At 49.7% G+C, this 13,706-nt stretch overlaps 1 protein-coding gene across 2 annotated transcripts in view; it reads right to left on the bottom strand.

The window, feature by feature from the left end:
- Positions 1–13,706, bottom strand: part of LOC106809615 (COBW domain-containing protein 1-like) — a 95,906-nt gene that overhangs the window by 16,419 nt on the left and 65,781 nt on the right. The window contains exon 13 of one of the 2 annotated variants that reach the window (XM_014812763.1): positions 2,484–2,563. The exons of the other annotated variant lie outside the window; for it this stretch is intronic. Coding sequence (XP_014668249.1) covers positions 2,522–2,563 — 42 coding nt within the window. The 3' untranslated portion in view covers positions 2,484–2,521. Of the gene's footprint in view, positions 1–2,483; positions 2,564–13,706 lie in introns of those variants that run through there. 2 annotated transcript variants of the gene reach the window in all.

Here is a 13,706-nt window from a genome sequence, read left to right as displayed (position 1 = left end):
GGAAAGTGGACACAGACACGGGAACACGGACACAGACACGGAAACACAGACACAGACACGGGAACACGGACACAGACACGGGAACACGGACACAGACATGGGGAACGTGGACACAGACACGGGAACACGGACACAGACACGGAAACACAGACACAGACACGGGAACACGGACACAGACACGGGAACACGGACACAAACGCGGACACAGACATGAGAACACTGACCCAGACACGGGAATGTGGACACAGACACGGCTACACGGACACAGACATGGGAACACTGACCCAGACAAGGGAATGTGGACAAGAACACGGGAATGTGGGCAGAGAAACAGAGACATACGCACAGACACGAGGACACATGCGAAGAGACACATGCGGAGGCACAACTAGTGACGATTACATACGCACAGCCATAAAAACATACGTGAACTGAACACGCTTGTATCAAATTAGCACATAGCAAGTATACAATTATTATTCGCCATACGTGCAACCCTTTGGATATCCCGAAGAGCTAATAACATCTAATAATAAAAGGTATTATTAACTCTTGATATAACTGATGAAAAGTAACTGAATTATATTTGATACAGAAGATTACATACGCATTTAAGTAATGTGTTTGTAATTGTAACTGTGAGTTGTTTATGTCAATGATAAGAATATGGCCCGAGGAACGCATGCATAGGGCCATACTCATACCAATAAACCAACCCTAACACATTATATCATTATATCAGTATATCATTATTAAGGAAATTGGAGCGTTGGACTATTTATAATTTCGCGTAAGCAATACTGTATTTAGGATTTAATGGGGTTTTATGGGTACAATTGGTTTTACAATGTGTTCTTGAGTACGGTTGTTGTAAAAACGAAACAATTTTTAAAATTACGTGTATATATAAATATAAATAAATAAATATATAATATATATATTATATATAATAATAATAATGAATTAATTAGATATATATAGATATATATATATATATAAATGAGGGAGGCGTTGTCAGAACGATTGTCTAGTCGTATATCCATAGACATGCTGTAAATCACACGATGTACATGCACACATATCCTTATCGTAATATCAGCTGTCGGCCCGCTGCGGGGGCGATTGTTCTCGTTTGATGAGCGCTCCACGTAGTCTGACCAATCGAAATACGCAATCATCGTTAATCCAAATCAGCATGCTCATGTCTGCTGGCCGGCCACGGCCATACGATAGATACGCACGTATGCAGAACGTGTATACATGGCGCGCCAGCGAGCAGAGATAGGATACGCACGTTGCGACGTGGTATACATGCGCGCCGCCAGCGAGCAGAGAATAGATACGCACGTATGCCAGAGTGCGTATACATTGTGCTGCGCCAGCGAGCAGCAGATTAGATACGCACGTATGCAGAATAGTATTAGATGAGCGCGCCAGCGAGCAGGATAGATACGCCCACGCTATGCAGACGTGGCTATAAGATGAGCGCGCCAGCGAGCCAGACGATAGATACGCACGTATGCAGACATAGTATTAGATGGCGCGCCATGGCGCAGAGATAGTACGCACTTATGCCAGACCTGGTATAAGATGGCGCCGCCAGCGAGCAGAGATAGATAGCAGTATGCCAGACGTGGTATATAGTTGGCCGCGCCAGCGAGCGAGAGATAGATTACGACGCACGTATGCAGACGGTTGGCTATTACACTGTCGCGCGCCAGCGAGCAGAGATAGATACGCACGTATGCAGACATAGTATAGATAGCGCTTCGATGTGGCCTGTTGGTACTGCAAGGAAAGCGGTTTGCGTTGCGGAGATATCAGGCATGGGCTGGAAGGCTTAACAAGCCTACTGAGAAGCGGATATGAGCGATTTGTTGGTCCTCCAAGGAAGGTTGCGTTGGCGAGATATTCAGCACGGCGTGGAGGTAACAAGCCTACTGAGAAGCCGAAATAGCGTGTTGGTCCTCCAAGGAGCGGTTGCGTTGGGAGATATCAGGCCGTGCGAGGTAACATAGCTACTGAGAAGCGATAATTGCAGACGTTTGTTGGTCCTTCCAAGGAAGCGGCTTGCGTCGCGGAGATATATCAGGCACGGGTGGAAGGTACAAGCCTACATTAGAGAGCGATAATGAGCGTTGTTGCGTCCGAGGAGGGGTTTGCTTTTGCGTTGCGGAGATCTCAGGCATGGGTGGAAGGTACAAGCCTACATGAGAAGCCGATAATGCAGCGTTGTTGCGTCCTAGGAAGGGATTGCGTGGAGATAGTCGGATGAGGTAAGTGCCCTACATGGATGAAGCGGTGCGTTGGTGCGAGCGGAGGGGAGACGTGTTGGGGGAGGGAGGTTAGCTGTGAGGGGCTTGGAGCAAGAGTTAACAGTAACGGTTCCTTTCGGGGGAGGTAACAGGAAGGGATTTATAGGTATACACACCTTGAACACAGGCGGTATGGTGCGTGATTCCCCCTTTGCCACCAATGTCGTCTGCTCTCTGTCCATCAATGAGCTCCGCGCACGGCCTTACTATAAACTCGTCTCGGGCAGCCTGGGCATGGACACCACACCCTGTAACCAATACAGCACCACGATCGTACTCCGCTGATTAGCAGATCCGAGGGACACCACTTTACCTGATAAATCAATTACACACCGATACTCCGTGTTAGCAGATTCAGGGACACCACACCCTGTAACATACACACCGATTACTCGCGTGTTAGCAGATCCAGCGCGCACCGACACCCTGTAACAATACACACACCGATAACTCGTCGTTAGCAGCATCAGGCGACACCACACCCTGCTAACGATACACACGATACTCCGTGTTAGCACGAATCCAGGCGCAACACACCCTGTAAACAGATACACCAACCGATACTACGTGTTAGAGATCAGGGCCACCACACCTGACAAATTACACACCGATACTCCGGTGTTAGCAGATCCCAGGGCACCACACCCTGTACAATACACACACTGATACTCCGTTGTTAGCAGCATTCCAGGCACCACACCCTGATAACAATAACCACCGCATACTCGTGTTAGCAGATCCATGGGACACCACACCCTGTAACAATACACACACGATACTCCGTGTTAGCAGATCCAGGGCCACAGCACCCTGTAAAACAATTACAACCGATACTCCGTGTTTCAGCAGATCCAGCGGCCACCACACCCTGTTATAACAATACACACACGATTACTCCGTGCTATCATACGCTATGGACACCACACCTGTAACAATCACACACGATACTCTCGTGTTAGCCAGATTTCAGGGACACCACACCTGTTAACAATACACACACCGATACTCCGTCGTTAGCAGATCAGGACACCACCCCTGATAACAATACCCACGATAACTCCGTGCTCTCAGACGCCTTTATGGACACCACAGCCCTGCTAACAATTACACACACGATACTCCGTGTATAGCAGATTTCAGGGAACACCACACCCTGTAACAATACACACACCGATTACTCCGTGTTAGAGATCCAGGGCACCACACCGCTGTAACAATACAACGATACTCCGTCGTTAGCAGATCCAGGGACCACACCCGGCTAACAATACACACACGATACTGCCGTGTAATCAGACGCATGGAACCACAACCCTGTAACAATACCACACACGTAACTCCGTGTTAGCAGATTCGGGACACCACACCCTGTAACAATACAAACACACGATACTCCGATGTTAGCAGCAGCCGGGCACACACCTGCTACAATACACCACGATACTCGTGTTAGCGTCAGGCGACACCACACCCTCGCTAACAATACACACACCGTACTCCGATGTTAGGCCGATCCGAGGGGCACCACACCCTGTACATACACACACGCTACTCCGTGTTAGCGATTCAGGACACCACACCCCTGTAACAATACACACACGATACTCCGTGTTAGCAAGATCAGGGCACCACACCCTGATAACACATACCCGGATATCCGTTTTGTTAGCAGCATCCAGCGGAACACACCCTGTAACAATACACACACGATACTCGCGTGTTAGCAGATCCAGGCCGCACACACCCTGTAACAATACACACACCGTACTCCGATGTTAGCGATCCGGGCCACCACACCCCTGTAACAATCACACACCGGATACTCCGTCGTTAGCAGACATTCAGGACCACCACACCCTGCCTACAATACACAACACCAGATACTCCCGTGTTAGAGACATCCAGAGGCAACCACACCGTGTAACAATACACACCGATACTCCGTGGTTAGCGATCCAGCGGCACCACACCCTGTAACAATACACACACGATCTCCGTGTTCGGGGGGGGCTGCCAGATCCACGGGCACAGCACCCTGTAACAATACCCACCGAATACTTCCGTTGTTAGCAGATCGGGACACCACCCCTGTAACAATCACACGCATACTCCGTGCTATCAACACAGTGTAGACACCACACCCTGTAAACAATACCACACCGAACATAGTCCGTGTTAGCAGACTCCATGGGCCCCCTTGTAACAAATTACCCACGAATTACTCGTGTTAGCAGATCCAGGGACACCACACCCTGTAACAATACACACGTACTCCGTGCTATCGACCATGGACACCACACCCTGTAACCGCAATACACACCGATAGCTCCGTGTTTAGCAGATCCAGTTCGGGCCCACACACCTGTAAGCAATACACACCGTATACCTCCGTGCTATCAGGACGCCATGGACACCAACACCTTGTAAACAATACACACACCGATACTCCGTGTTAGCAGATCCAGGGCACCACACCCTGTAACAATACACACACCGATACTCCGTGTTAGCAGATCCAGGGCACCACACCCTGTAACAATACACACACCGATTACTCCGATGCTATCAGACGGCATGGATACCACACCCTGTCAACAATTACACACGATTACTCGTGTTAGCAGATCCAGGCCACCACACCCTGTAAACACATACACACACCGATACTCGCGTGCTTAGCAGTATCCAGGGCACCCACCCACCCTGTAACAATAACACACCGTAATCCGTGCTATCAGACGCGGGGTTGGGATGGATACCACACCTCGGGGTGTACCACTCCACCTCTCGTCTTTAGTCGCAGCATCCAGGGCACCTTCACCCTGTGACGAAGTACAGACACGGGTACTTCCGTGGTTAGCAGCCCACCACCCGACCCGTAACGTAACGATCTCCGTGTATCAGACGCTTGATACCCCACCGCGTACAGATCACAGCAGCCGTATACTCCGTCCGGTAAGCAATCCAACGATTACTCTGTGAAACACCCGACTACCCGTACCCGTGGCATCCACTCACACACCCGATAACTACCCTAGTCGGTCAGGACACACGTAATCATACACACCTACGTTAGCAGCCGCCCCACACCCTTTCAAAAATTACACACACCGATACTCCGTGGTTAGCAGATCCAGTGGCACCACACCCTGTAACAATACACACACCGATACTCCGTGTTAGCAGATCCAGGGACACCACACCCTGTTACAATACACACCGATACTGTAACAATACACCCACACCAAATACTGTAGCGGTGCTGTCAGACCCACGTACGCCACGGCCCGTAACAATAGAATACCGTTACTCTAGTGCGTTTATAACCCAAGCCCGTAACAATACAAACCGCTGCATACTCGTGTGTTAGCAAATGCAGCGGACACCAAAAACAAAAAGCCTGGTAACAATAGCAAATACTGTTGACTCTAGTGTTCGTTAGCCACTTACAACTCACGCGCACACCACAGCCCGCTTACAAATATAAACACCGTTACTCTAGCTGGTGCTAGCCATACAAGCCACGCGACACCACAGCCGTTACAATATAAACCCGTTACCTAGTTGTGTTAGCATACCAACTTCAACGGACAACCAAGGCCCGTTACAATATAACAGCCGTTACTCTGAGTGTGTTACGCATACAACCACGCGACCCACAGCCCGTTACAATATAAACACCGTTTACTCTAGTGTTGCTAGTCATACAACCACGGACACCACAGCCGTATACTATAAACACCGTTACCTAGTGGTCAGTTGCATACAACCCAGCGGACACCACAGTCCCGTTCAATATAAACCACCGCTTACTTAGTGTGCTACATACAACCACGGCTACCACAGTCCAGTTAACATATAACACCTTACTCTAGTTGTGTTAGCAGGTTAACAGATGGACGCCTACACCATGTTGGCCAAATCAACATCGCTACACTGCTGTGACCAGACCCACGGACAGCACAACCTGATATATGATATGCACACACGCAGCGGCGTATAGGACGCCGTATATACACTCTATATACATAATATATGATATACTATAATATATATATATATATATGGCAGGCGGAACACAGACACACGCACGACACGGCAGCACAGCACGCCACCCCGTGCCATACACTAGCTGGCCCACAATGGCCACCCCCTGACGACGGCAAAACTCTAAACAACACTTTCGGGCAAGGAATGCCAGAGCACATTGAGTGATGATGCACCAACGAATTACCAGCATTTAGGAACACACTTGGTGAATACAAACACGCACGCGGACGGCTACTTCTGTGAGCTGACAAAGCTAGCTACGTGCGTAAACCCACTTCACGCCAAAGAAAGCCCAGCGTGTCAGATTATTACTTGGCGTGATAGAAATATTGCAGGCGAGGCAAGAGGGGCCAATGGAGCGAGGGCGTCCGTGGAGCGCTATATTTGTTAGTCGCCATTCACACGCCGCCGCACGCACCGCCGGTTCGCACGCACGCACGCACGCACGCACCCCCGTAACGATCATAGACACACACACACACACACGCACGCCACGCCGTACGCACGCAGCCACACACGCCACGCAACACCACACACACCACGCATATATATATATATATATATCCCACATACGCGACCGTCTACATGCACACACACACGCCTACAACACACGCCACCCGCACACGACCACGCCACGCACGCACGCACGCACGCCACACACGCAACACACATACACGCACACACACACACACACATATAAGATATATACACCCCACATTACGCATCGGTACACACACGACACAACGCACACACGCACACACACACGCGCACACACACGGCCACGCACGCCGCATCACAGCGCTATTCCCCACAACAATTCCGCGCACGCAAAAGATGCGATCTCCGTTCGCCATGGTTTTCAGCACTGCGCTAAAATAAGTCGCCGCAAAAGAAGAGCTAACATGGGAGAGTGCTAATGCATGCGGATTTGCTGTGGCTCGTTCCACGCTCCGCGCGCGTCGCTTGTAGCGTGGTCGTGCCAGCCCTTTAACACGCGAGCATGGACGGCGCCCTTTAACTGCTGAGCCGTCTTTCATATTGAAAATTCCATATATATCGCGCTGCCCAAGTCGGCATGTGAGCAAAAGTCTTAAATATTACAATAATTCACGCCGTTTCATGCCCACAACTTTTGAGACAGCGCTTTATGTTTATCGTAAATACCTTCAGCAAATATGTATTACAACCCGTAAGCGGCAATTTTCTTGGCGTCAATAAATATGGCAGGCCGGCTTGTGTCGGCGTGCGGTGCAGCCGACGCGGACACAGGCGGCCGCTCCCAGTGTGCGCACCGCCTTTGTACACATATCGATCACTTGGTTGAAAATCATGTACAATTCTCAGCTTGGCCTCGACAAAGAAAAACCGTATCTCCGTATAAGAGGAGCAGCCGCATTACGATGGCTCTCTCCCTGGACTCTCTCTCTCTCTCTCTCTCTCTCTCTCTCTCTCTCTCTCTCTCTCTCGAGCGCGCGCGCATGCAGCAGAGGGTGCTGTTGCTGCTGCTCCTGTTGCTACTGTTAATGTCGTCGCCACTGCTGCTACTGCTCCTGTTGCTACTGTTACTGCCGCCGCTGCTGCTGCTGCTGCTCTTGTTGCTGCTGTTACTGTCGCCGCCGCTGCTGCTACTGCTCACACAGTCCAGATATTTCACAACATATAAATGTTCTGGTTGTTTAAAAAAAAATATCAACAAGATCAGCAGAAACAGCGACAACAACACCGACAACAATAACAACAACAACAACAACAACAACAACAACAACAACGACGACGACGACGACGACGACAACGACGACGACGACGACAACGACGACGACGACGACAACAACAACAGCGCATCAATCGATGCCCGCTATATGCTCCTGTTTACCCCGAGTTTTCCCCCGAAGTTTTCCAACGAATAAAAGATTTGGGTCGATCGGATAAGACGATCACGCACTAGTTAACTCCTTTCAGTAGCCACAGTGATTTTAGATACTCCTCCCCCTATCTACCCCACCCCGCCAGCGTCCTCCCACTACTCAGTCAAAATGGCCGTCTCAGCCCAAATGTGTCTCATGGCGTTAGTAAATCAACGCGTTACGTGGTGCATCTACGCTATATACGTCAACGTGCGATACAGATGTAATGCAATTATGAAAATCCGACGCAGAACAAGTGCTTGTTTAGCGCCGCGAGTAAATAGCACCGTCGAAATTTGATCAGCGCTTAACGCGAAATGGCGTCCTAATATAATATTGTTATTCGCGCAGTGTAAGTTCCGACGCCGGCGAGGCAACTTGAGCCCAAATCCGCCGAATCACACTACGAATAATAAGTATCTCTAATCCGATTTGTGCCTCTAAGTAAATATGCTTTGATTTGCTTTGATTAGCGAGCGACACTAGATATGGGAGATGATATAAAAAAAGCGCGTATTCGTGTACGTTGAGCGGCCACTGCTTCATATCACTACTATATCCTATTGTACGCTCACGCACTCACTCGCGCACGAACGCATGCACGCACGCACGCACGCACGCACGCACGCACGCACGCACACATACACACAATCGGTTTCTTGAGAACGCTACAAACTAACGCCATCGTATGTGCGCGTGTTCCGTATTTCAGAAAGAACCAGTGTCTAAACTGTCTAACCAGTGAGCTAACGCTCCATTAGGAGTGTTCCCAACTTTGATATCAGTAATGATTAATCATTAATGATTGATAATCCTAACCCTAACCCTAACCTAACCTATAACATAACCCTAACCATTAATGACATTAAAGTTGGGAACACTCCTAATGGAGTATCGCCCCTCATGCCCATGTTCGGTCAACGAATACGAGCCCGACGTCAGCGGTGCACGCGCAGACAGCGATGCGGTGGATTACTGATGTACAGCAGTGTTGTCACCTCAGCTGCTCAGCGTGAAATCCGGGTACACGTCACACCGCGTCATGGACATCCGGGTACCGCGACATAGTGTCGCGCGCAGACGACGAAGACGGCGACGCCGACCGACGCGGCCCCTAGTGTCAAACACCACCGCAGCGCAGCCCCCTTGCCACGACAGGACTTCATCAATAAATTATTCACTCGGTCACTCACTCACTCACTCACTCGCTCACTCACTCACTCACTCACTCACTCGCTCGCTCGCTCAATTATCCACTTAATTAATAAATTCTCTTGGCAGTTTCGTAAGCTGCACGCTGTAATTTCTAATTAGACCTCATAATCATTAGAATCACGGTAGCGTCCAGCGGACGCATAACACGACTCTATGTAACTGGCAAACAAACATACGCTTACAGACAGTACGCCACACCGCGCCTGCCACCAGCCGGCGATACCTACGACAGGCAGGCGTCACGAAAGAACGCGAGCCCAAAAAATGCACATGTGCATGCTCGTGCATGTGTGCGCGTGGGGGGGGGGTATGTGTGCGTGCATGTGTGCGTGCTGGTGTGCGCGCGTGGTGTGTATGTGTTCGTGCATGTGTGCGTGCGGGGGGTACGCTCATGTACACAGGTACGCTCATGTACACAAGTACGCTCATGTACACAAGTACAGCCATGCTCACAAACAGAAGCAGAAAGAAAGAGCGCGAGGAAGCGTGAGTGAGAGAAAGAGAGAGAGAGATAGAGAAAATAAGAGGGAGGAATAATAATATGAGCGCACACACGCGCACGCACACCCGCACGCACACCCGCACGCACACATGCACGCATACATACACACCCGCACGCACACATACACACCCGCACGCACACCCGCACGCACACATGCACGCATACATACACACCCGCACGCACACATACACACCCGCACGCACACACGCGCACGCACACCCGCACGCACACATGCACGCACACATACACACCCGCACGCACACATACACGCCCGCACGCACACATGCACGAACACATACACACCACGCGCGCACACCAGCACGCACACATTCACGCATACATACACAACGCTCATGTACACAACGCTCATGTACACAGGTACCTGTGTGTTCATGAGCGTACTTGTGTACATGAGCGTACCTGTGTACATGAGCGTACCTGTGTACATGATCGTACCTGTGTACATGAGCGTACCTGTGTTCATGAGCGTACTTGTGTACATGAGCGTACCTGTGTACATGAGCGTACCTGTGTACATGAGCGTACCTGTGTACATGAGCGTACCTGTGTACATGAGCGTACCTGTGTACATGAGCGTACCTGTGTTGGATATCTGTATTTATGTGCGTATGTGCGCGCGGGTTATCCACTCTGAGGCGATGAATGTCGCCATCATCAACATCATCAGCAGCAGCAGCAGTACCAGCAAGAAAGAATGGCGATATAATTACCAACTTATCTTGATTGTGACTTTCATCGTGATGTATATAGCAACTATGCGGAGCTAAAAATAAGAAAGGCAAGCCCGTAGATCTACCTTCCCAGAGTTTTCAGAGACAGCATCTCTCTTCCTCTGGGATTCTTTCGCGCATAGACAGATCCTTTTCCCTGAGAACAGATCTTCCGTATATTTTGACATCACATCCCAATAAGCTCTCCGTCATCAAATTTGCCGTTGACCTGTCATGACCCCGGCAGGGGAGACTTAACACGTGTTCTACTTTTCTCAAGGGCTACCTTACCTGTAAGCAGGGTAGCAAAGGATGCCTACCTCAGCATCACCCGTCTCAATGCCATTTACGTTAGTTTGCAGACGATACACAAGTCATATGCAGCGCAAGCTTCGGTGTAATGCTGCGTTTACACTGTGTTCCCGGCGGCCACGGCAGCCCCGTTTGCCCGAAACGTAGTGCGCCGTGGGATTATGGCAATTCTTTTCTCTGTATTCAAGTTGGGTGGAAGGGGCTGCTAGGTCCCGGAGGGTCCAAGGCGCACTACGGTTCGGTCCGCGGTCTACCACGGATGCCAGTACGTTCCCTCCCGGCCCGTCACGATCTGATGGGGTCCCTCACGTTTCTCACGATCTGATCAAGGTCTGACACGTTTTTCACGTTCTGTCAAGGCTTTCTACGGATGAAACGTGGACGCCGGGCAGCTTTGGAGCACGTTTGTGCCCACGGTATAAAAAGAAGGCCTCCCAAGCAATAGCAATCATTGTATCCTGAGATTTCGACGAGACAACATCATGAATGCCCAAGATGAAGAAGATTTTGTGTTTGCATGTTTGCTGGGTGCATACATCCAGTCTTTGCATCAGCAAGAAGAAGGCCAGCAGCAGTTGCAGAGAGGGAAGACCAGAGTGTAGCAGTTAGGAAGAAGGCGAAGAAGGCGGATGAGAAGGCCAAGATCCATGTGGGTGAGCGAATGGTTATCGGAAGACAGAAGGCAGCAGCTGGGCCACTACCAAACATTTTAGTTTTACTTTTAGCTTTAGTCCAGATTTATAGGACCGCGCGCGCCGTGTCAGTCCGTAGTAGAACGCAACGCGCCGTAGCGCGCCGGGCCGAACCCGTCCTATCCCGTCCGTCCCTTCCCGTCCCACTACGGACCACCTCCAAGTTTTGTTACGGCCTATTACGTACTGTCACGTTTTGTTGCGTTCACCCCGTTTTACTACGGCCTACTAGGTTTCTCATCCGCACCGTGACTTCCATGTCAAATCTTTTGACAGATTAAAAATCTGGCGCAGCATCCACGGCAATCACGGCCTGTCACGTTTGCCCATTCCGTCCCCCCGCGTTGTCTCACGTCCATCCCGTTTTGTCCATGGTGGCCTGAAACGGGGCTGCCGTAGCCGCCGGGAACACAGTGTAAACGCAGCATTAGTGGTAGTAGTATCGTATGGCGTCCACATCACGCCACGATGTTGGTGACACTACCTAACCGGCTGCATGGTCGCACTGATTATGACGACGGCACTCCCGTGAAGAAAAGGTGAAGTAGAATGATTACAGCCGCGTCCCACTCTACAACGCATCTTAATTCATTAGTGTTCGTAACTCGTGATCTTAGCTAGTTGGAAAGAGGCTGTTTACGGCATAACGGCGCGCGGCGTCGTGCCTTCACACGCGTGTCTGTTATATACCCTGCTGTTATTGTTCCCAGCCAGAAGCAGTCGATGACGCATCATATCATGCCGCGTTTCTCGTCCATATAAATAATGAAATAGAATACAGAGTCGCATTGAACCACCGAAGAATGCAAGCATATGTGTGCGAGACGAACTTTCTTTACGCCTAATAATAAATATCACTTGCATGTTATTGGTGTAACCGTATGCAAGACGTCGAATGATAAAATCGTTGACGATAACTTTTGTCGCTACCTTATTTGCTAACTAGATTATTTAGAGGATTATTTGAACATTAACTTTCGTTAAAACAGGCACTAGCTATCTTAGACACCGATGGATTCTTGTATACTCATGTTTTTTTATAAATAACCAAAATACATTATTTCAAAACGGGCCAATTGCAGTTTATTTATCATAACTGGTGGCGCCATTACTTGATCTGCCTCTCACAGCGATGAGTTGTACTCGATGTTTACTTTCCCTCTTCTAACATCGGACGCCTATAGTTTTTAATTATTAAAAAAACCATTTAACCCACACTTGCAGTTCAATTGCGTAGTGAATTGTCATTTTAAGCATCTACATAAACGCAGACTTCTTCGATTGGATAGGAAGCGGGGCGGTCACCACGTGTTGGGATTGTCACGCACACACACGCACGCACGCACGCATCACAGCGCATCCCCAACATTCGCGCACGCAAAAGATGCGATCTCCGTCGCATGGTTACAGCCACTGGCTAAAATAAGTCGCCGCAAAAGAAGCATAACATGGGAGAGTGCTAATGCATGCGGATTTGCTGTGGGTTCCACGCTCGCGCGCGTGCTTGTAGCGTGGTCGTGCCAGCTTTAACACGCCGAGCATGGACGGCGCCACTTTAACTGCTGAGCCCGTCTTTCATATTGAAAATTCCATATATATCGCCTGCCCAAGTGGATGAGCAAATGTTTAAATATTACATAATATCACGCCGTTTCATTGCCACAACTTTTGAAGACAGCGCTTTATGTTTTATTAATACCTTCACAAATATTATTACAACCGTAAGCGGCAATTTCTTGGCGTCATAAATATGCAGGCGGCTGTGTCGGCGTGCGGTGAGCCGACGCGGACAAAGGCGGCCGCCGAGTGTGCGCACCGCTTTGTACACCGTTCGATCACTGTTGAAAATTCATTACCAATTCATCAGCTTTGCCTGACAAAGAAAACCGTATCTCCGTATAAGAGGAGCAGCGATACGATGGCTCTCTCCCTGGACTCTCTCTCTCTCTCTCTCTCTCTCTCTCTCTCTCTCTCTCTCTCTCTCT

This window comes from Priapulus caudatus, unplaced genomic scaffold (genome assembly GCF_000485595.1).
Source record: "Priapulus caudatus unplaced genomic scaffold, Priapulus_caudatus-5.0.1 Scaffold368, whole genome shotgun sequence".
NCBI lineage: Eukaryota > Metazoa > Priapulida > Priapulimorpha > Priapulimorphida > Priapulidae > Priapulus > Priapulus caudatus.
Note: the sequence above shows the minus strand (reverse complement) of the source record. Positions and strands in the feature narration are given on the sequence as shown.